General features: G+C 39.4%; 1 protein-coding gene across 5 annotated transcripts in view; it reads left to right on the top strand.

Annotated features, from left to right (window-relative positions):
* LOC126470106 (rho GTPase-activating protein 190) overlaps positions 1–22,080 on the top strand; it is a 293,491-nt gene that overhangs the window by 247,046 nt on the left and 24,365 nt on the right. For all 5 annotated transcript variants that reach the window (XM_050097683.1, XM_050097685.1, XM_050097686.1 and 2 more), the window contains one exon: positions 9,805–10,144. In XM_050097683.1, the coding sequence (XP_049953640.1) occupies positions 9,805–10,144 (340 nt within the window). The remainder of the gene's footprint in view (positions 1–9,804; positions 10,145–22,080) is intronic.

The following is a 22,080-nucleotide window of genomic DNA, read 5'->3' on the forward strand; positions in this document are numbered from 1 at the left end:
TTACGCGTACCTCCAGAATTGAACATGTAGCTTCGCCAGCATATCGAGGGTAAATTAAAGTCACCACCAACTATTATCGTATGAGTCGAGTACGTGTTTGAAATCAAACTCAAGTTTTCTTTCAACCTTTGAGCAACTGTATCATCTGAATTGGGAGGTCAGTAAAAGGATCCAATTATTACTTTTATTCCGGTTGCCAACAATGACATCTGCCCTTACTAACTCACAGGAAGTATCTACTTCAATTTCGCGACAAGTTAAACTACTTCTGACAGCAACAAACACACCATCGCCAACCGTGTTTAGCCTATCCTTTCGGAACACTGTTAGGTTCTTCGCAAAAATTTCAGCTTAGCTAATATACAGCTTTAGCCAGCTTTCAGGCCTAAAACGATTTGAGCATCAGTGCTTTCTATTAGCGCTTGGAACTCTGGTACTTTCCCTACACAGCTACGACAATTTACAACTGTTATACCAATGGTTCCTGTATCTACGTTCTTCCTGTGTTCAGCTTGCACCCTTTGTGACTGAAGCCCTTTTTGTGTTTTCCCGAGACCCTCTAACCTAAAAAACTGCCCAGTCCATGCCACACAGCCCCTGCTACCCATGTAGCCGCCTCCTGTGAATAGTGGATACCCGAAACCCGACCACCCTTTGGCGCAAGTCGAGGAATCTGCAGCCTACACAGTCGCAGAACCGTCCGAGCCTCTGATTCAGACCCTCCGCTCGGCTCTGTACCAGAGGTCCGCAATCGGTCCTGTCGACTATGCTGCAAATCGTCAGCTCTGCTTTCATCTTGCAAGCAAGACTGGCAGCCTTTACCATTTCTGTTAGCCGCTCGAAACCAGAAAGAATCTCTTCTGATCCAAAGTGACACACATCATTGGTACCGACATGAGCAACCACCGGCAGTTGGCTGCACCCTGTGCTCTTTATGGCATCTGGGAGGACCCTTTCCACATCTGGAATGACTCAACCCGGTATGCACATGGAGTGCACATTGGTTTTCTTACCCACTTGCAGAAAGCTCCTTCTGGCTTCACACATTCAACAGGTTTATTACCAGCAGCTTCTTTGACATCGCCACTGTTGGGCTGCTTCCTGCCTGCTCGGTGTACTTATCGAACATCGGTGATGGGTTAGCAGACTGTTGTAAAACACTCTCTCTCTCCGACTTTTTAAAGGACCAACTACCACCTTATTGCACTGCTCTCAGTGGTGTTTCATAAAACCCCTGTTACGTGGACAATTGTACACTAACTTTTTTATCCTTAGTGCGCGTACTGCATTATTCATACCATTTTCTAGCAGCACAGTGCACGACTTCATAGTATAATTAACCTTGTCTATTAATGTCTATGCATTGATTTTTACAAGATAGGTGAAAAGGACAAATAAATACATCATCTCTGTGGAAAAGAACACTCTGCTGCTGTAACTGGAGAAATAGCAGATGTGCATGATCTAGGAATAAGTGGACCCACCTGATGATCTCTGCAACTCGATCCACATTGACAACGTGGCAACCTGTTAAATTTCACCTGTATAACCTGGTCTGCCATTGTTCTGATGTTCCAATTTAACTGATAGCATGTATACAATCTGTGAATTAAATGGTGGGTCTGGGAACAAGGTTGGTTGGCCATCAAATAAGTACCTGATGCTCCTGGTAAAAGCTACGATCTAACCAGTAACACATACAAAATCTTTGATTTAAATGGGGGGTGTGGGAACAGGGCTGGTTGGTCATCAAATAAATACGTAGTGCATCTCGTTAAAGCCGACTATTATCAAGGCTCTGTGTCCTCCAGTTAAGTCGATATACATAAGTAACAATTTAAAATCAAAGATAAATGTGCACCACACCAGAATTCACAAAAGCAACCAGTTCAAACTAGTTGTCTTCACAATGTAACTTTGATGAACTAATGATCCCAGTGAGATATCAAACAAAATATGCTGCCACATGAGAATTTATGAGAGAAATGCTAGGATAGTTCTGATATTGCTTAGCATCTCATCACACAAGATTCCCCACAACTGTAAAATTTCCCCACTCAGTCATGAGCAGTAAGCCATCGGCTATTGTCTACCACAAAGTATACACACAGTAAGATAATAAGCGTACCTGCACTTACTAGTACCAGTAAGAGATGTGATGTAAGCTTTATTCATCTGACCCAACCATGTCTAAATCTGTATTTATTGTCACAGTTAAAGATATAGCTTCTGAGCTCCGACCAAAGTCACTTTCTATATGACTGTACATAGTTATACTTCGCAAACATCAAGAAGTAACAATAAACTTAACTGTGCCACTGAGGCTGAGCTGCTACCAGCTGTGTGGTCTAACTGTGGCCAGCGCTGGTCGTGGCGTGCTGCAGACAAAGGGACACTACTCCTGTTTGATCTTTTTAGCAGACTCTGACTTCAGACAAGCCAATGTTTCTGATACTCATAATAAAGCCACTTTTCTGTGTCATACCAGTAATCCAATCTTACACTTCCTCAGAGCCCATCTTGTAATAATTTATCATCGATCTGTGTTCTACAAAACATAATTTTTATGATGGACTGTTTTGTTTCTCCACTCTTTAGGGTCAGGTTTGACCCCAACATGCTGTTGCTAAGGGATGTCTTTCCATTAAAACTACATCATACTTCTTAGATTTAATGGAAGTATTCTTATGCTGAGCTTCTAGAATATGTGAGATGCCTCACTCTCACCCTTCTTTGGGATCTCTTTTCCCCCTCACCTAGTGGACTCACATCTCCTGTGAGCACATCTCCCTAGCGTCCGTGAAAATTATCGAACATGGCTGCTGCAGGATGTGGGTTGCATCAGTAAACTCCAAAATCCACAGAACATATTTTATGCTCTGTTCACATGCATGTTATACTTTTTGTCAACTCAAGAGGTTACTTATTATTTAGTTTGGAAATGATCATAGACAGGTAAATAGCAGAGCAAGTAGAGGTGATGGAGAAATTCCTGTCTGTGTTGACAAGCAACGAACGCATTATTCAGGTAATTGTAGAAACTGATTGGTTTTAATTGGGCTTGCTCCAGGGCCTTCTACTCAAAATCTTTCATAAATAAATTCTCTAGAACTGGTGACAGAGGAGGAAACCCCTTGGCCACACTGTCCATCTTTTCAGACTACTTTCCATTGGACAAAAGTAAGTTGAGGTGAGTACAAATTTGAAAAATCTCAACAGGTTGGACTCAAATTTCTTGTTTATCCATTCCATGGATTCCTTTTGTGGTGAAGAGGGACACTGTATCAAAACTCAACAGCAGCTCACTATCACTGATGCAAAATACCTGTACTTGTACAAAATGTCTGGAATTTTGAATGTGTTGTTGGAATTTACTCATAGAGGGACTAAGGAGAGCAATCAGTTGCTTGGCAAGCCATGTGTTGCTGCTCCTGTATTCCTGACTATAGGCCATAATGGGATGTCATCTTTTGTGGGCTTTTTGCAGCCCATACAGCCATGGCAGAGCAGCAAAGTTTCTATACCTACATCGATACGCTGTGAGCCAACGTACGGTGGTCACGAGTGTACCCTAAACCGCTACTAGTAATTTCCTTTCCTGTTCCACTTGCAAATAGAGCAAGGCAGAAACCACTGTCTATATGCTTCTGCATGCGTCCTAATTTCTCGTGTTTCTTATCTTCATGGTCCTTACGCACAATGTGTGTTGGTAGCAGTAGAATCATTTGGCAGTCAGCTTCAAATTCCGGTTCTCTAAATTATCTCAATAGTGTTTCTCAAAAAGAACATCGCCACCCTCCAGAGATCCCCATTTGAGTTCTCAAAGCATCTCCGTAATACTTGTGTGTTGTTTGAACTTTCCGGTAACAAATCTACGAGGGTGGCTTGAAAAATTTTCGGAATCACCACGAGAGGTCAGCGCTAGTGCAACGAGTTGTTCAGGTGATATTCATTGGACTGTTGCCTGTAAACACGTGCCACATTGGTGCTCTAGTAAGAGAGCTGTGGCGTTGATGTGGCTCTGTTGTTTTTCCCGTTTAGTGATTTTCAAAGATGGAAAAAATCAAAATTCGAGCAGTAATTAAGTACTTTGTAAGGAAAGGTATGAAAGGAAAGAACATTCATACCAATTTACAGAATACACTGGGAGACTCTGCACCTTCATATTCAACTGTTGCCAAATGGACAAATGAATTTAAATTTGGTTACGTGATGATCTGTGCAGTGGTTGGCCAAGATGTGTCACTACTCCAGAAATCATTGCAGAAATGCACAAAATGGTCATGGAGGATTGCCGATTGAAAGTGCGTGAAATTGCTGTCACTTGCCAGATATCACATTTTAACTGAAGAATTAGAAAGGAAAAAATTATCTGCAAGATGGGTGCTGCGACGACGTTGGATCAAAAACAAATGAGAATGGACATATCTGGACAATGTTTTGCCCATTTTAGGAGAAACTAACAAAGTTTTTTTGTGCCGGTTTGTGACCACAGATGAAGCTTGGGTTCACTACTATACCCCAGAGACTAAAACAGTCAAAGCAGTGGAAACATGCTGATTATCCACCACCAAAGAAAGCAAAGACAATTCCTTCAGCGGGAAAGGTCATGGCATCAGTGTTGTGGGATACGAAGGAGATTCTGTTTGTAGATTATCTCCCCACTGGGCAAACAATTACTGGAGAATACTATGCTAGTCTCCTGGACAAATTATAACAAAAGATACGTGAAAAAAGGCCAGCTTTAGCAAGGAAAAATGTCACCTTCTGTCAAGACAATGCTCGCCTGCACGCATGTGCCATCACCACGGCAAAATTACATGAACTAAGGTATGAATTGTTGCCACACCCACCTTATTCACGTGATATGACTCCATCAGATTTTGATCTCTTCCCAAAACTGAAAATCTTTCTTGGTGGACAAAGATTCACTTCAAACAAAGAATTGATAGCTGGAGTTGGCAATTATTTTGTAGGCCTGGAGGAAACCCATTTTCGAGATGGGACTTAAACATCATTGGACCAATTGCATTAATCTATATGGAGACTACATTGAAAAATAAAAAAGTTTCAGTGATGTAAGTACATTTTTTGGATTCTGTTCCGAGAACTTTTCAAACCACCCTTGTAGCAGCCCGCCTATGAATTGTGTCGATATCTTCCTTCAGTCTGACCTGGTACAGATTCTAAAAACTCAGGCAGTACTCAAGAATAGGTCACACCACCATCATATACACAATCTCCTTTACAGGTGAACTATTCTTTCCTAAAATTCTCCCAATAAACCGAAGTTGACCATTCACCTTCCCTACCATAGTTCTCATATGCTCATTCCATATCATATCACTTTGCAATGCTACACCCAGATATTTAAACAACTTGACTGTGTTTGATCTTCCTACTCATCCACATTAACTTACATTTTTCCACATTTAGGACTAGCTGCCATTCATCACACCAACTGGAAATTTTTGTCTAAGTCATCTTGCATCTTCCTACACTCACTCAACTTTGACACTTTACCATACACCACAGCATCATCAGCAAACAATACAGTTTCCACATCTAATGTACTACAATGAAGTTTCATGATTTCCTCTCAAGGAGATTTGTTGAATCACCTTCCATTTTTCTATATGCTGTGTCATCAAGAAGTCCATACATTTTATGCTTATTCTATGAGCACAGTTCAACACCATAGTGTTCCTTTTCTTAGTAGTCAGGACAACCGAATGTGGGTCATCACATAACTCATGGACAGCAGCTCCTTCCTCCCCCGAAATGTTGCTCTTTGGTGGTGTGGGCCTGGTGAGCACACAACACATTTCACAGCATATTTCATCAGTGTCATTAACTGATATGGCGTAGGTGGCCTGCTGCACACTTCATATGGTGTCCACAAATGGTAGTAATGATGTTGGAATCAGGACAAAGTTTAATCCTTTCCTGAGGGCCGACATTGCTGCATTGATGATCATTATTCTCTCTGTAAGGTTGGTCACATTTTACTTAGGTGATTTGTGTATTTTTAATGTCTTGCTGCCATCTTTTCATACTGCAGTGTCTGCTTAGATGTAGAGTTTCTTAGTGCACTTTCGGGCAGTGTCCAGGTGACAGTGTCTTCCCACTCCCAACAAGTGGTAGAGATGGATGTCAAGTAGTAAATCAATACATATAGTGGATTCTCCATCTTACAAGTATCTGACTGGCTCATTTTGTGATGCTAGTGGCTGTTGCAGCCTGTATGTGGCGAGATATCTTGACAAAAGGCATTATCAAAGTACCATTTGACACCTAAGTTGAAATGTGAGAGAGAAGAGCAGCAGCTCCGTCTTGTTCCTTAGCTTGCATTTGTTGAAGCATTTCCTCCCCATAAAGGTACTTTTATGTGACCTGATCTTATACCAGCATATTTCTAACTAGGAGAGTACTCAGTTATCTGCACGGATCATGTCATAAGTTCTCCATGCTGTTTCAGCAGACTGACTTGTTGCCATCTATTCCTGACAGTGGCCACTGCGCTGGGGTTGTTGTCCTTATACTTATTGGGCATCACCCCTTCCACCACTATGTCCCTATTCACCAGGGTACTATGAAGGGAATCTGTGAAATTTATAAGCAAGAAATTTGAGACCAACTTGATGAGACTTTTTAAATTTGTGCTCACCTCAACTTTGTACTTGTTCAATGGAAAGCATTAAGAAAAGATTTTGGCATGGCAAGGGATGCCCTCTATCACCAGATGTAGAGAGTCTGTTCATGAAAGATATTGAGATGAAGGCACTGGAGCAAGCCCAACTAAAACCAGTCTCTTTCTACTGTTTTGTGGATGACACACTCATCGTTTGGCTACATAAATGGGACAGCTTAGGTGTATTTCTCCATCATCTGAACTCATTCCTAACACACCTACAACTTACCTTGGAAGTTGTACAGGAGAGCATTCTCCCATTTCTTGATTTCCTGGTGAAATAGAAACCAGATATCAAACTGGGACACAGTGCACATACTGATCTGTATCTACTCGCTGCCGATAGTCACCACGACTCCAAGCGTGATGGCATTTTACGCACAATTGTTCACAGGACGCTGTCCATCTGTGACCGATACAGCCTTCTAACTGAGCAGAATCACCTGGCGATAACATTCCAAATTGGTGGATACAGCAACAAGCAGTTAAGGCATGTCTGGCTTGAGATAACCCCTTGAGACTTCTCGAATTTGTGCTCATATCAGGTTGCTTTGTGTTCAACAGAAAGTGTTAGGAACAGATGGATGGCATGACCATCGTTTGTTAAGAGTTAAGGCATGTATTCACATAGGTTGTACCTAGGCAACAGCAGGATGAAAAGCATGTGCACAAATCACTGGTGTGCTTTCCGTTTTCAGTAATACCTCCAGAAAAGCCAGCAGAGTCTTGGATTTTGCCCACCCACTAAGACGTTGATGCTAGTAGGTTCAAGGATCTACCTAATCCCCTGCCGTTGTGACAAGACATAAATTTTGGAACAGTAGAAGAAAGTGTGCTGTGAACATATATACCATACCGGAATACGCCAGACCAACAAATCAGCCATGGCTGACAATGGTATAAAAACTGACTGTACCATAGGTTATGTAAAAACCAAAATACTTTGGCAATCCTCCTCCTACTGTGATTGCACGATTAAAGAGGCCGTTGAAATTATTGTCAAAGATGGTTTCATTGACAAAGATAATGACCTACAACTGTGTCAGGCATGAAAACATGCACTGAATCTAGAAAAAGCAAAGTTTTCATGTACAGTTAGATCAGCACCCAGAGACAATAGTGTGTACAGTGGGGCTGCATTACACAGCCCCCCCTCCAGTGGCTTTGCAGACAGCAACAGGAGCGGAGTGGTGGAGGGGGTAATGGCCAACATGAACAGGACACGAACTCAAGCAGAGTAGTAGTCATCAGGAACCACCGGAAGTCAGCAAGACATATGTTGGTTGAAACATCATGGAGGACATGCAAACTAGACCTTGGCAGACACCCAAGGATTCAGCGAGTTAGAAATACATTGGCAAAACATCAAATTGCTTATCTTCTAATGATGGAATGATTAATTTGTCCATACCTAATCAGTGAACACCACCAGATTCCATCCACATGAGTAGTGTGAAGATTTCTCATCATCACATCAAAAAGCAGTAATTTTAAGTTCAGACTGTATTAATAACTTTCTTCTTACTGTACCTAGATGTGGCTTGTAGACATTTTTGAAACTATATTAACTACCATTAAAACACTACCTCCGGCATCGCTTTATTGATTCTCTCATAAAATTTTCATCCAGAAGCTAACTGTGAGGACGTCACTGTACAAAGTGTCACCTACTTTATCCTAACGGGATGTAATGCTTCATTTGTTTGTTTTGTTGTGCTCTTTACTGTGCCCACAAATCTTCTATTATTGTCTTCTATTATATGGACACTTATTATAGTACTTTAAAAACTTAGTTTAATTTTTGTGTAGTTTTGATTAAGGAATGATGATACTGGAGCTTTCATCTAGATTTCTTGTTAAAACTAGATTAGATTTACAAGAGAGAGCTTTGTTGCATAGTTTTGTCGGTAATCTGAAAAGTTAAGGCTGTACTATCTTTCTAGTTCACCTAATTTCAAATGGTATTGCTTCTTTGCTCCGAAATTGAAGTGGAACTTACATTTTCAACCTATGAAATTAAAGCTACTTCTTTAAGGTAATTAGTGGAACTGTTCCAGTTTTTGTGGTGATTGTCAGTGTCAACAAGACAAACAACTGTGCGAGAATATGGTTGGATGAAATGTGTCAACCTTCTGTCAAAGAGATAATTAAAAATAATTGTAGTAGTTCTGTGTGTGCAGTGATGAGATGGATTCCCTCATTATTATTCTCAGTTTTACTCATAAAACACATCACTGCTCCACATACCCATCATTAGTCTTCTGGTACTCAATTTGTCTCATCTATATGTGTTTCTTAGACAGCAGTTTTCTTGAATCAACTTATTTCTTTTCATTTGATTTCCAGTGCTGGATGTGTGTACAGAGAGCATCACGACCTATACATTTGGTAGGATATCAAGTCCATCACTCTGCAGATATCCCATATATGAACTGTTTTGGTTTTCCTGTTACATTTGTTCCACAACAGCTCTGCTCCTCTGCACAACTAATTTTCTTCCGTTCATGAGTTTCCTACTTCTTTTATTTCTTTACCATCATAATCACCACCACCACCGCCACCACTTCTGCATGGTTAATTGTAAGCACAATCAACTCCTTGCTCACCATCTTCTCAGAAAATCAGCCATTTAATATATTTATTTCAGAGTGACATTTCAACAAGTTTCTCACTTGTCATATTCTGGCAAATTCTGTAGAGTAGGACAAACAAGAAACTTATCAAAAGTCACTCTGAAATAAACATATTACTCATAAGAAGAATTCATCCACACCTTGTGCTGAGAAAGCTTGCATCCACATTTAATGTAGTATGCTGTTCTGTCATATTTCATCATGCAGCCATGAACTTACCATACCATAGTGATTCTCTCTAAGCTATGTTATAATATATTTATCTTTCTATATACTATGGTTAATTCTCCTGCAAAAGCACTTGCACAAATGAAAGCAATGAGCACTATATCTTTCTTTTCTAAGTCATGTATGTAACACACTTGTGCATTTAAAATAATTAAGTATTAACATCCATTAAATTGGTCAGTATGCAGAAGATCCACATACTGATTGCTGTAAACTTCTTAAAACATAATTAATATTAGATCTTTCTTTCAGGTAAAAGACTGTGACAAAGCATCTCGCAGAAAGGATAAACAAAAACTGAAATCAGATGAAAAGCAGGAGAAAAGACGCATCAAGGAAGAGAAACTTAAGAAGCTGGCTGAAAAGGAAAAAGAGCGTGATAAGAAGCGCTCTAAACAGAAAGTGAAAAGTAGCCCAGTTACTCATCAGGCAACTTTACAAGACTTTGCGCAGTCGGAAAGTAATTATATCCCTTTGCTATTGGAAAAATGTGTTAGGTTCATAGAAGAAGAAGGCCTTGACTCAGAGGGAATTTACAGAGTTCCTGGAAATCGAGCACATGTAGATCTCCTCTTCCAGAAATTTGAAGAAGGTAACTGTTTTTCTTTCTCTATTTTGTGACTGACCAACACATTTTTACAGTTGCTTCAATTTGTCAGTTATAGCCAGAGTGCCTTTTTTCATGAAGCATTCTCTTCAATATTTCTCAATGGTATCCAGTTACCATATCAAAAAACTGTGAAAGATATTGGCATAATCTTGATGAGCATCTAAATTGCAAAGAACAAACTACTGCAGCTTGCAGGAAATCTCCTGCCGACATGCAAACTAAAAATTTAGAAAAATATTTCCACCTCAAATTAAACAAAAATTAGTGCAGTATTTAACCCTGCCAAATATTTACTACCATGCTGTTGTTCAACTTAAAACAAATATAGGAAGTAGTGGAAACACCAAACAACTTGAGCTAGCAATGAACATTTTCCTAAGATACATGTTCAGCATTCGATTGTTTGGTCATATCTGCCCTTCCTATACTCAAGTTGGATGTAAATGGCTAGGTGGCATGATTTTATGATTTTAACATGTGGTGTTTACTTCATCAGTTTCTTAGTCACTGGCAAGCACAGCTCTCCCTTTTTTTTTTTTTTTTTTTTTTTTTTTTTTTTTTTTTTTTTTTTTTTTTTTTTGTGGGCGGGGGGGGGGGGGTGTAAAATATCACACTATGGTCAACAGTTTACATACTGTATCCTCTTTCCATTTCTTAATCAAGTACTAAATAACACCAAAAGCTAGCTACTAGATTTATAGGTAGCATATTTACCAGCCAACAACACATTTCTTACATTTTTATCTCAACAGATTGTACTAAAAGGCTCATTTTGGAGAGATCTTTAATTTGGTGTGTATTAGCTTTGCTGCATCCTTAATATTTTTCAGTTTTTCAATCCTAAACTTGAGATGTTTAATGTTTCAAGTGTGTTCAGTCTGTGATGTTTCTGTGATGTCACTTGCCTTGTGCTGTGATTTGCTGAAAGAAGCAAATCTTGCAACTAACATGTTTGTGAAGCTAATATACCACATTTGTCTGTATTCATACTTATACTTGTTCTGTATGAAACCATAGAGTTTAACTGATGTAGTGCATTAAGGATCTCTCCAAAACATGTCATTTTTAGTACAATTTGCTTTGCTAAAATGTGACATCTTTGGATAAATATGTTACCATCCTTCTTATGTGCTTCATTTAGTAGGCTAAAATGTAGTTATAACAAAGGCAGTGGCAAAGTGTCCATTAAGGCTCTAAGGCTGAGCGTACTCCACAAGATTCCAACGTAATTCACCCGAATTGAATTTAATCCAATCGGATCATGTACCCTCATAAATGTTTTCAAATATTTTACGTTTGAACTTCGTATATGCACCCGCCAGTATAATCCATCACTCCTCTAGCTTTTCAACCTGTAGCAGCTCAGAATTCTGTACTTGTTACGTGCATGCACAGTAAGCCCGTTTCTTTCATGTGGCAGACTGGGCTTTCTACAGCGTGGATACAATTTTTAAAAGCTGGCATTTGCTTTGTTTCTGCTTCTCGCCGGTAGGTGGATACGTGCCTAAGTGGAATGACAATCATTCGGCAGTTCCCTAACAGATAGCACGACTTTGCATCATCTAGCATGCTAGCAGCAAGCTGGACAGAATCAGAAACCATTAGCTAGTAATTTAAGTGTTTGTTTAAAACGCAAAGAACAATAAAATATTCGTAATCCATAGAAAGTAAATGTGAATGCATCTTTGGCTGTTATTGGAAGATGACAGAAAATAGCCTACGTATTTTCATTGTTCCTGAAATTAAAATTTAGTAGCCTTACTTATTTCAAACATTGGTAGTGCCATAGTGTGTCTGTAGGTTTTCATGTCAATAGTACTAGACATGTTTATGAAGAAACCTGGAACATGAATTTTGTAGTTAAAATGTAGGAAGTAGTGGTAGTGATTAACTGATTAGTGAAGTATATTTTGGAGTGCCTTGTCACATCTCTGCTGTCATCATCAATTTGTCTTGTAATTGTGTTGTAGAAAGGAAAACAGTAAGTTGTCTAATATTTAAATCATTATTTTGTTACACATGATGTTGTTGGCTGCCTCAAACTGCCATGGAGGCATTTATTTCATCACAAGATCCACTGAATTTTTTAATCGAAAACCCTACGTTATTCTCTCTCTTTCTTTGGAAGATAAACTCCTGGTGAAGAATGAAAGCTGACACCAAATCTGTCTATTAAAAAGCTTATGGAAAATTTGTGAGACACTTCCGAACACAATGGTACAATTCAAAACCCTGGTTAAGTGGCAGTGCTGCAAGGAACAAACTTTTTTCTTTTTACTGTGTGCTATTTGAAATGGTTAGTGGTAAATAGGCTAAGAGAGTCTTCAAAATTTCCTTTCAAAAGCTAAAAAGTTTGCATGTTTCATTTTACATATCGCAGCAGCTGTTAAATACAAAAAGTTAAGTACAGTAAAAAATTGACCACGCGCTTTTAGAAACAACATGCCTGGATGCCTTAAAACATAGGAGAAGGTTGATTGAGACAGAAGTATAATGAAGAGACTTATTTCGACGATCTACTTTTTAGCACAGCAAGAGTTAGCTCTTCAAGGTCATGACAAATCTAAGGTGTCACTAAATAAAGGAAAAAATTTAGAACTTTTGAAAGATCACTTAGCATCCGATTGGGTATTTAAAGGCACTGCTGATGATATACAGAATGAATTAATAGCTTTTATTGAGGATGCTGTTGAAGAACGAATTTCAAGTGAAGTTAAAAATAATCCTTTTGCATCAGTGCAAGCCGACAAAACAATCGATGTCTCAACTAGAATTCAGATGAGTGTAATTTTTTGTTTTGCAGATAATAAATCAGGAGGAATTCAAGAGAAATTCATAGGGTTTTATGACGTATCCAAAAATCAGATGCACAAGGTATAGCCACTGTTTTGTTGCGAGTGCTAAGCAGTTGGAATATTGATTTCAAAAAATTAGTATTGCAACATATGACGGCTGCAGTGCAAGGGCAGGGAAAAATTATGGTGTCCATTCTATTGTGAAACAAGCATATCCTCTCTTTATCTACTGTGATACCCATGAGTTGATCCTAGTTCTCCTCTATGCTTGTAAAAAGATTACGCAAGTAAAACTGTTTATGGCAAATCTTTCATGATTTCACACATTTTAGCTGTTCCAGTAAAAGAAGTGAACTTCTGAGGGTAAGAGGATTTAAACTACAAAGTCCTGTACAAACTGTTATTCTTTACTACACACGCCTTGGAGTAGCGTTTAATGATGTGATAAAGAATGAAGGGTGGGATGATAATTCTGTACAACAAGCAATTGTGCTAAATAGTATAGAGAATGATCAGACCTTTCTTTTTCTACTGCAGCTGTACAAACCAATTTTCCAACATACAGGTATCTAGTTTGACGTCTTGCAAAGAAAAACTGTGGGCATAAGATGCTGTAAGCTTGAAACTGAAAACTACATTAATGCTGTTGAAAGGCTAAGATGTGAGGAAATTATTCTGAAATGCATTGTGGAAGCTTAGAGCCTAATAAATTCAGCAGGAGTATCCGAAATTAATTTTAACAAAACAGAAGCAAGTATTCAGAATTTGAGATGGCTGGCATTCAAAATAATTGACACAATGATAGTAAACATGGAAACCAGACTCCATGACTTTCATGGAACAGATTTTACATAACTTGTAGATGAGAAAAAAGTTCTCAGGTTATAGTAGGCCAGACAATTTCCTGATAAATGAAGTTAGAAAACTACAGTACTTAAAATATATCCCTTCTTTGTCAGTGAAAAGGTGAAAGGAGAACTTATATTTATATACAGCAGCAAGGATGAACGTCTACAGTGCTAGGACCTCCTCAGATCCCTTATAGACACTGGAGTAAAAAACGTGTTCTCTGAATGTGTGAAATTACTATTGTTGGTTCTTGCAACCAGCACGTTTTGCGCAAGAATCATGAGTACATTAAAACATATGAAAATATACCTTCACAACACAGTGACATATGACAGATGGTCAAACTTGGAGATTCTAGCTATAGAGAAGGGAACTGTGAAATCTTCGACCAAACAGCAGGAGTTCATATCTCGTGTTATCGACATGTATGCCTAGAAAAAGGACAGGAGGATAGAACTAATTTATAAAAATATTTGATGGTGAGTTACTATGTGCGGTATTTTTATTCATGTGTAGGTGTTTAATATTTTTATGCATTTATTTATAACAATTTCTACAGTAGTTTCATCTTAGTTGAAATATGTGACTGAGATACTTTTGCAGTGTTTCTAATTTACAAGTTTTTGTTTATATATATATATATATATATATATATATATATATATATATAATATTTTTTTTCTAAACTCGTTATTCTCAGCCTACCCTACAAAAAATGCCATGTTTCACAACTGAACAAAGGAATTGCTTCTTATCACCTATTCATGCACGTTTTGCTTACCTTAATTCATTTTTTCATAGGCGCGATCAGCTCATCTCCCCTTCCGCACTGCAAATTGGTCTGTGGCCATTTCATTGAAATTTGAACGATTCAGTAATTCTTTTTCAATAACACATTGCAAGTGCACAATGTCTGTCTGTCACTCATAGTATTTCACATGAATATTTTCACCCATTTTAGCATAGAAAAGCAGGGCTATGCATCTCTTGTTGCCATTGGGAAGGTCACAATTACTTACAGTTGTTTAACTCTTTCAGGAAAGCTTCTGCCAAGTTCTTTTCATGTATAAAGCTCCGTATAAAATCCGAATGGGTGTACAACTCATTCAGGTCATTATGCTACTTTCAGTGTTTTTTTAATTTTTATTTTATTTATTTATTTATTTTGCCAAAATAATTTGATGCTTTGATGAAGATGAAAGTTTAAACAGCTGTGCAATTGGAAAGTGATCGTTAAAACTGAATCAATCACTGATCTGAGTCACGATGCAGTCATAAACATCTAGTACATGCATCTTTCTTGATTCCATGTAATGTCTCCATTTTGCAATTGATTCTTCTTGTTTCCAATGATCATCAATGTCAGTAGAGGTCTTAACACGCTGAACAGATAGTGCAAAATGAGATACATGTCCGATAGTTTTCACTGCATCAATATTCCGTTCCTGTAGTTCATTGAACAGAATGTCACAATGAGGCATGATTTTATTAAAAAATGTAACAAGAAGTGGAAATCTTCATCTTGCAGGAAACCCTTAAGTCGCATAGCCTTGTTTATTGTCCTGTGATCATTAGTGTCACTGTCAATAATTTTTTTTGCATGCACTCGACAATTTCTGTTTGGTATTTGTATATAGTGGTAATGCTGTACAATTTGAAATTCTAACTGATGGAATGGCGACATGTAGGAATACGTTTCTTCACTATCTTGTCAAGAATGGCTGAGTGGTTAGGAAACTGGGAAAAGACGGGTAGGAATTCTTTCAGAGTTGTTGAAGAAGATCTGCACTTGCATAAGGCTTGTTACACAACATTCAGCAATTAAATTTAACTTGTGTGTGTAGCAGTAAATAAAGTGAGCATTTTATATATTTCTTTAATTCTCTGTTGAATTCCACTTTTGTGGCCACTCTTAACAGGAGCACCACTGTAACATTGAGGTATCAGTGTCTCATGTGTTCCATTTACTTTTGTTTAGCTTGCAGAGAACAGCTACAGTTACATCATCTGCAGTGTGACATTTTGTCATACAGAGGAAATAAATCTTTCATTTATTATCTCCAATAACACATACCAAATTATTAGCACCAGTTGTGATAAGTTTGCACAGTCAGTGGTTTCATCAACTTAGATTGTGAGGAAACTTGTCTTAGACAGCTCACTCATGATGAGGTTGAGGCATGCCTCATAAATGGAATACAGGAGTGCATTTTGAATCATTTTGAATAGACCTAAGGAAACCTGAATTTCTGATTTTTTAAATGTGCTGCTTCAAGACACCATCCAGTTCCAACATTAGACGAACTAGCCTTCAAAAAAAAAATTCCTGAATTCTTGAAGTTTTCTGTTTTGTCGCCAGTGTCAGAAACAAAAAACTATAAAAACGTGTATACTATATGTCAGTTAATGACAAATCAAAGCATAATAGAGACGTACACAGACAGAGATTCAGTAGTGAAATTTCAGCTACTCTGTTCATTGGCCAGAGTCTTCAGGAGGTCCATAACTGCTGCACTCTATTGAAGTCAGCCCCCAGACCTCTGCTACACAGAACTAAACTGCCATTTCAAGGCACAGCATTAAGATTAGCTACTGCTTGTTAAGAAAACATCACTCGATATCGGCAGGTCCCAAAGCATTGGCTGTCACTATTTAAACCAGTGTGTGGAATATTTGAAATGCCTACTGATGATTTAAATTCTATAATACGTCATTGAGAAATATATTTTAATGTGTATTTTGGGGTGCCTTCACCACAGAAACTAACTATGAGCCACACCTGCTCACTGGTGTCCTCAGTACCTCTCCTCATGTATCAAATGCCTATCACCATTCCACAACTGCTATACCATATTGGATACGTCCAGCATCTTGGCTGTTCCTTTGCCCCATTTAAGCCATATGACAATGGAGCAAATTATCGTGTAACCTGCATCTTACTCAAAACTACTCTGCATTCAGGAGGAGATTAAAGTTTTGTTTTATCATCAGTGCAGTTTATCTCTCTATGCATCTCTCGTCCTTTCTATTTCTGTTTCTTTCTTTCCATCTAATCTGCTTATTATACCCAGTTAAAGAACATAGTGAGGAAATTGCTTAATGTTACTAAGACTGACATGTCTGTAATTTCACATCATATAGCTATATAATTTCCCAAAAGTGTTTTATGTTCACATGCTATATATCCCATGTCACTTAATCAAAATTAGCGATTGAGACATCATTTTCCAGGTTCACCACTAATGACAAAAAATGCACAGATAGTTTAAAGTTATTTTTTTCGTTAAAAAACTTTAGTTTGAAAACATTTTTCTAAGAACAGTGTAGAATGTGCCATCTGTTGACAATCTATTTAACTAACACGCACGACTGTGGCTGCAGTTTGGTAGATTCTTTACGCAAGAGTAGTCTGTCACGTGATTTGCTGCATGAACAAACTGAATTACATCAACTTTCATCATCACGGGTATGTACCATTTACTTTTATAACTTAATTTATTACTTAGTAGATTTAACTTTTAACTCATCATTACTTTACAGTGATTGTTTTAAACTCAATACCATTAATCTCTATCACTAGCAAAGGCCAACAAACAATTATGACCAGGTATATTTATTTGTTATTAATTTTTCTTAACAAATGAATAATTACAAAAACCAAAAACTTTCAAATGTCTGCTAATTTTTTTCTTCTGTATTTCAAGTTTCTACAGTGCCATCGGGCACAACATGATAATATCGAGAGAGTGACATCCAACCAGAGGGCATTCCACACCATAGAAACATGTCACAAACTGTAGAAGAAGAAGTGCCAGAGGAAGTGATGAACATTGACAACTTCAACTTCAGCAAGATAGAGAAGCTCAGTGCAACTGTAGACAAGACCTATCAGTGTTCAGTGGCAACAATTTGTGCAAGACATCGACTTTGTGTCACCAACTTACCTACTTCACCTCCATCAAAATATAAATGCAACTACATAAACTACCAAAAAATATTGTTCTGCCCATCTTTTCCTTAAAGGCAATGAAGTTCAAACACACAGTGCTGATAATATGGACCAAATGTGTGCATGTTGTTCTGTGAGGTTGTTTGCATGGGAGTTCAGTGACAATTCAGCTACCATGTGTTCCACAAGGGGGAGGTTAACTTAGACCCCATTAAAGTTTGTAAAGAGCTTCAAAGCCTCATAGAACTGAATAATGACTATACTAAGAACAACATAGGAAATATTAGACAGTTTAACAATGCTCTGGCATTTGCATCAGTTTAGTTTAAGACAGGTGATATTTCTTGCAGCAGTCCACATTGCATGGATAGGTGTATCATATGGTAGGAAGGTGCACCAACTTATGCTGACCTCTTCATTATAGATTTTGATACTCCATTACATCATCATATAGAGAATAAAGCCAATAGAACCTGTTGCAGGGAAATGCTTGATACACATAATCCTTATGCAAAAGATGTAGATCGCCGTGTACCTGATTTTCAAATACAATTCAATACTAATAATACATTTCACCCTGGAAGATCCATTGTGCCTACAGTCAGTGAGGTGGCTGCTGTTTTTAGCACTGGTGACAGAACACAACCAGGTAATTTTGATTTTGTCCTCTGTTCTAAAAGAACTAGCACACTTACGACAGTACCTTACTTGAATCCTCATTTTGATCTGATGTGCGGTTAACTGCTTTTTCCATATGGTGAGTTTGGATGGACTGTAGGTAAGCCTCATGTTCAAGTTCATGATACTGTATTGATAACAGTCACAACACAGCTACAGTACTATTGTTATCATCTAGCAGTTGGAGAGGGTTTCACTGTAATTCATGCTTCAGGTAAATTATTTCAACAACATATTGTTGACAGTTATATCAAAGTAGAAGGTTTATTCAATCTCATCAAAAAGAACTTGTAGCTGATAGTTACAAAGGTTTGATGGACTTTCTTTACACTGATGCTGAACAAGGGGGAGCAATTGGGGAATATATATATTGATCTTCCTTCTGCTTACAATGAGAGTCCTTGCAGTATGCTTCAAAATTATCAAGACGCGACAGCCATTGTTGCCCACTTAGGAAAGCCTGATCTGCTTCTCACAGTTACTTGCAACTGCAAGTGGACTGAAATTACCTCTCAGCTGAAACAGATGAACATAGATCTGAATTAATTTCTGTGGTTAAATCTGGTAGCTTTATTACACAATCTGTTTAAAAACACATGTACACTCCTGGAAATTGAAATAAGAACACCGTGAACTCATTGTCCCAGGAAGGGGAAACTTTATTGACACATTCCTGGGGTCAGATACATCACATGATCACACTGACAGAACCACAGGCACATAGACACAGGCAACAGAGCATACACAATGTCGGCACTAGTACAGTGTATATCCACCTTTCGCAGCAATGCAGGCTGCTATTCTCCCATGGAGACGATCGTAGAGATGCTGGATGTAGTCCTGTGGAACGGCTTGCCATGCCATTTCCACCTGGCGCCTCAGTTGGACCAGCGTTCGTGCTGGACGTGCAGACCGCGTGAGACGACGCTTCATCCAGTCCCAAACATGCTCAATGGGGGACAGATCCGGAGATCTTGCTGGCCAGGGTAGTTGACTTACACCTTCTAGAGCATGTTGAGTGGCACGGGATACATGCGGACGTGCATTGTCCTGTTGGAACAGCAAGTTCCCTTGCCGGTCTAGGAATGGTAGAACGATGGGTTCGATGACGGTTTGGATGTACCGTGCACTATTCAGTGTCCCCTCGACGATCACCAGTGGTGTACGGCCAGTGTAGGAGATCGCTCCCCACACCATGATGCTGGGTGTTGGCCCTGTGTGCCTCGGTCGTATGCAGTCCTGATTGTGGCGCTCACCTGCACGGCGCCAAACACGCCTACGACCATCATTGGCACCAAGGCAGAAGCGACTCTCATCGCTGAAGACGACACGTCTCCATTCGTCCCTCCATTCACGCCTGTCGCGACACCATTGGAGGCGGGCTGCACGATGTTGGGGCGTGAGCGGAAGACGGCCTAACGGTGTGCGGGACCGTAGCCCAGCTTCATGGAGATGGTTGCGAATGGACCTCGCCGATACCCCAGGAGCAACAGTGTCCCCAATTTGCTGGGAAGTGGCGGTGCGGTCCCCTACGGCACTGCGTAGGATCCTACGGTCTTGGCGTGCATCCGTGCGTCGCTGCGGTCCGGTCCCAGGTCGACGGGCACGTGCACCTTCCGCCGACCACTGGCGACAACATCGATGTACTGTGGAGACCTCACGCCCCACGTGTTGAGCAATTCGGCGGTACGTCCACCCGGCCTCCCGCATGCCCACTATACGCCCTCGCTCAAAGTCCGTCAACTGCACATACGGTTCACGTCCACGCTGTCGCGGCACGCTACCAGTGTTAAAGACTGCGATGGAGCTCCGTATGCCACGGCAAACTGGCTGACACTGACGGCGGCGGTGCACAAATGCTGCGCAGCTAGCGCCATTCGACGGCCAACACCGCGGTTGCTGGTGTGTCCGCTGTGCCGTGCGTGTGATCATTGCTTGTACAGCCCTCTCGCAGTGTCCGGAGCAAGTATGGTGGGTCTGACACACCGGTGTCAATGTGTTCTTTTTTCCATTTCCGGGAGTGTACTAGGTGTAGTCATTGGTTATGTTTATGTTGTTGAATTGCAAAAGGGAGATCTCCGCCACGCACACTTTGTGCTCATTCTGTCAAATGAAGATAAATTACATTCATTTGAAGATGTAGACACTTTAATTTGTCCAGAAATTCCAGATAAAAAAATGGACCCCAAACATTTTGAAGTTATTCAGGAATTCTTGGTACACAGACCTTGTGGTACTGTCAATCTGAACAGTCCCTGCAGGCAAGAACAAAAAATATTAAAAATTATCTAAAACATTTTCAGGAGGGAACTGACTTAAATGTTGATGGTTACCCTATTTATAGACGATGTAGTAATGGCATTACAGTGACATTTTGATCATTTATTGTTGATAGTCGATGGATTGTACTATTCTGCAGATTTCTCAGTAGAAAATAACACTCTCATATCAATCTTGAACATTGTTCTTTGATCAAATCTGTTACATATTTGTTCAAGTATGTGTATAACAGAAATGACTGCATGGCTTTAGGATTGCATTCAGATTCGGAAGGTGAATGACAACTTGTTGTTGATGAAGTCAAGATTTACTTGAGTTGTTGTCATGTGAGACCACCTGAGATTCTATGGTGATTACGCGAAGTCTGGCTTTTCCACCGATGTCATACGATCAAGCGACGATCTGTTGTCCATTTATCAGAACAACACATGATGTACTTTCAGGCTAACCTTCATAGGGACTACAAATTTGTGGCATTTTTTAATTGTTCTAGTACAGTATTACCTCACACAAGTACCTTTACCATGAAATTCCAGAACATTTTGTGTGGTCAAAAGGACAATGGATTATTCACAAGGAAAACACCGAGTGCTTTGGACACACCTGCACTGTGAATCCACCTCCAAGTACAGCTTCTGCATGTCTAAGGATAACAATCATTTGGCGGTCTAGGCACAGTTGATGTAATACTGTGGATCTCTTTACTTTAAACTGTAGAAAAATTACATTTAGTCATTAATTAACACTGGATGGAAAGAATGTTTGCAGGAGGCTGCCAGACACCAAATGCCAACACAGTTGAGACAGATTTTTGCCATCAACTGTATATTCTGTTCTGTCAATATACCTGAGTTGTGAACATATCAGGACACACTCTCCGAAGATTTTTGAGAGACAGCACACACACACCTGAAGTCTACAACCTAATGTTGTTAGAATCGGAGAACGGTTTTAAATTTCATGGCAAATCTTGCCAACAGTTCCACCTGCTGACCCGTGAAAAAGTTAAATGAAGAACAGAAGGCAGTAGCTGATTCAGTCAGAAATAAGATTCCCAATTGTTGCCTCACTGATGGACTTGGAGTCTCTGGAAAAATATTTGTCTACAAAACTTTGTATCCCATTTTATGAAGTGAAAACAAAGTTGTTTTAGCTGTTGCATGGACAGGTATTGCTGCCAATCTCCTGCCAGGGGGACGCACATCTCATTCAATTTTCAAACTACCTGTAACTATCTTAAATGTATCAGTCTCATTAATTCTCACTCACACTAAGGATGCATAACTTTTCTGTAATTCTTATCTCATCATTTGGGATGAGAGTTCACTGGTTCCGAAAGAAGTGCTAAGTGTTGGCGATCGACTTTC

The sequence above is a fragment of the Schistocerca serialis genome, chromosome 3 (assembly GCF_023864345.2).
Source record: "Schistocerca serialis cubense isolate TAMUIC-IGC-003099 chromosome 3, iqSchSeri2.2, whole genome shotgun sequence".
NCBI lineage: Eukaryota > Metazoa > Arthropoda > Insecta > Orthoptera > Acrididae > Schistocerca > Schistocerca serialis.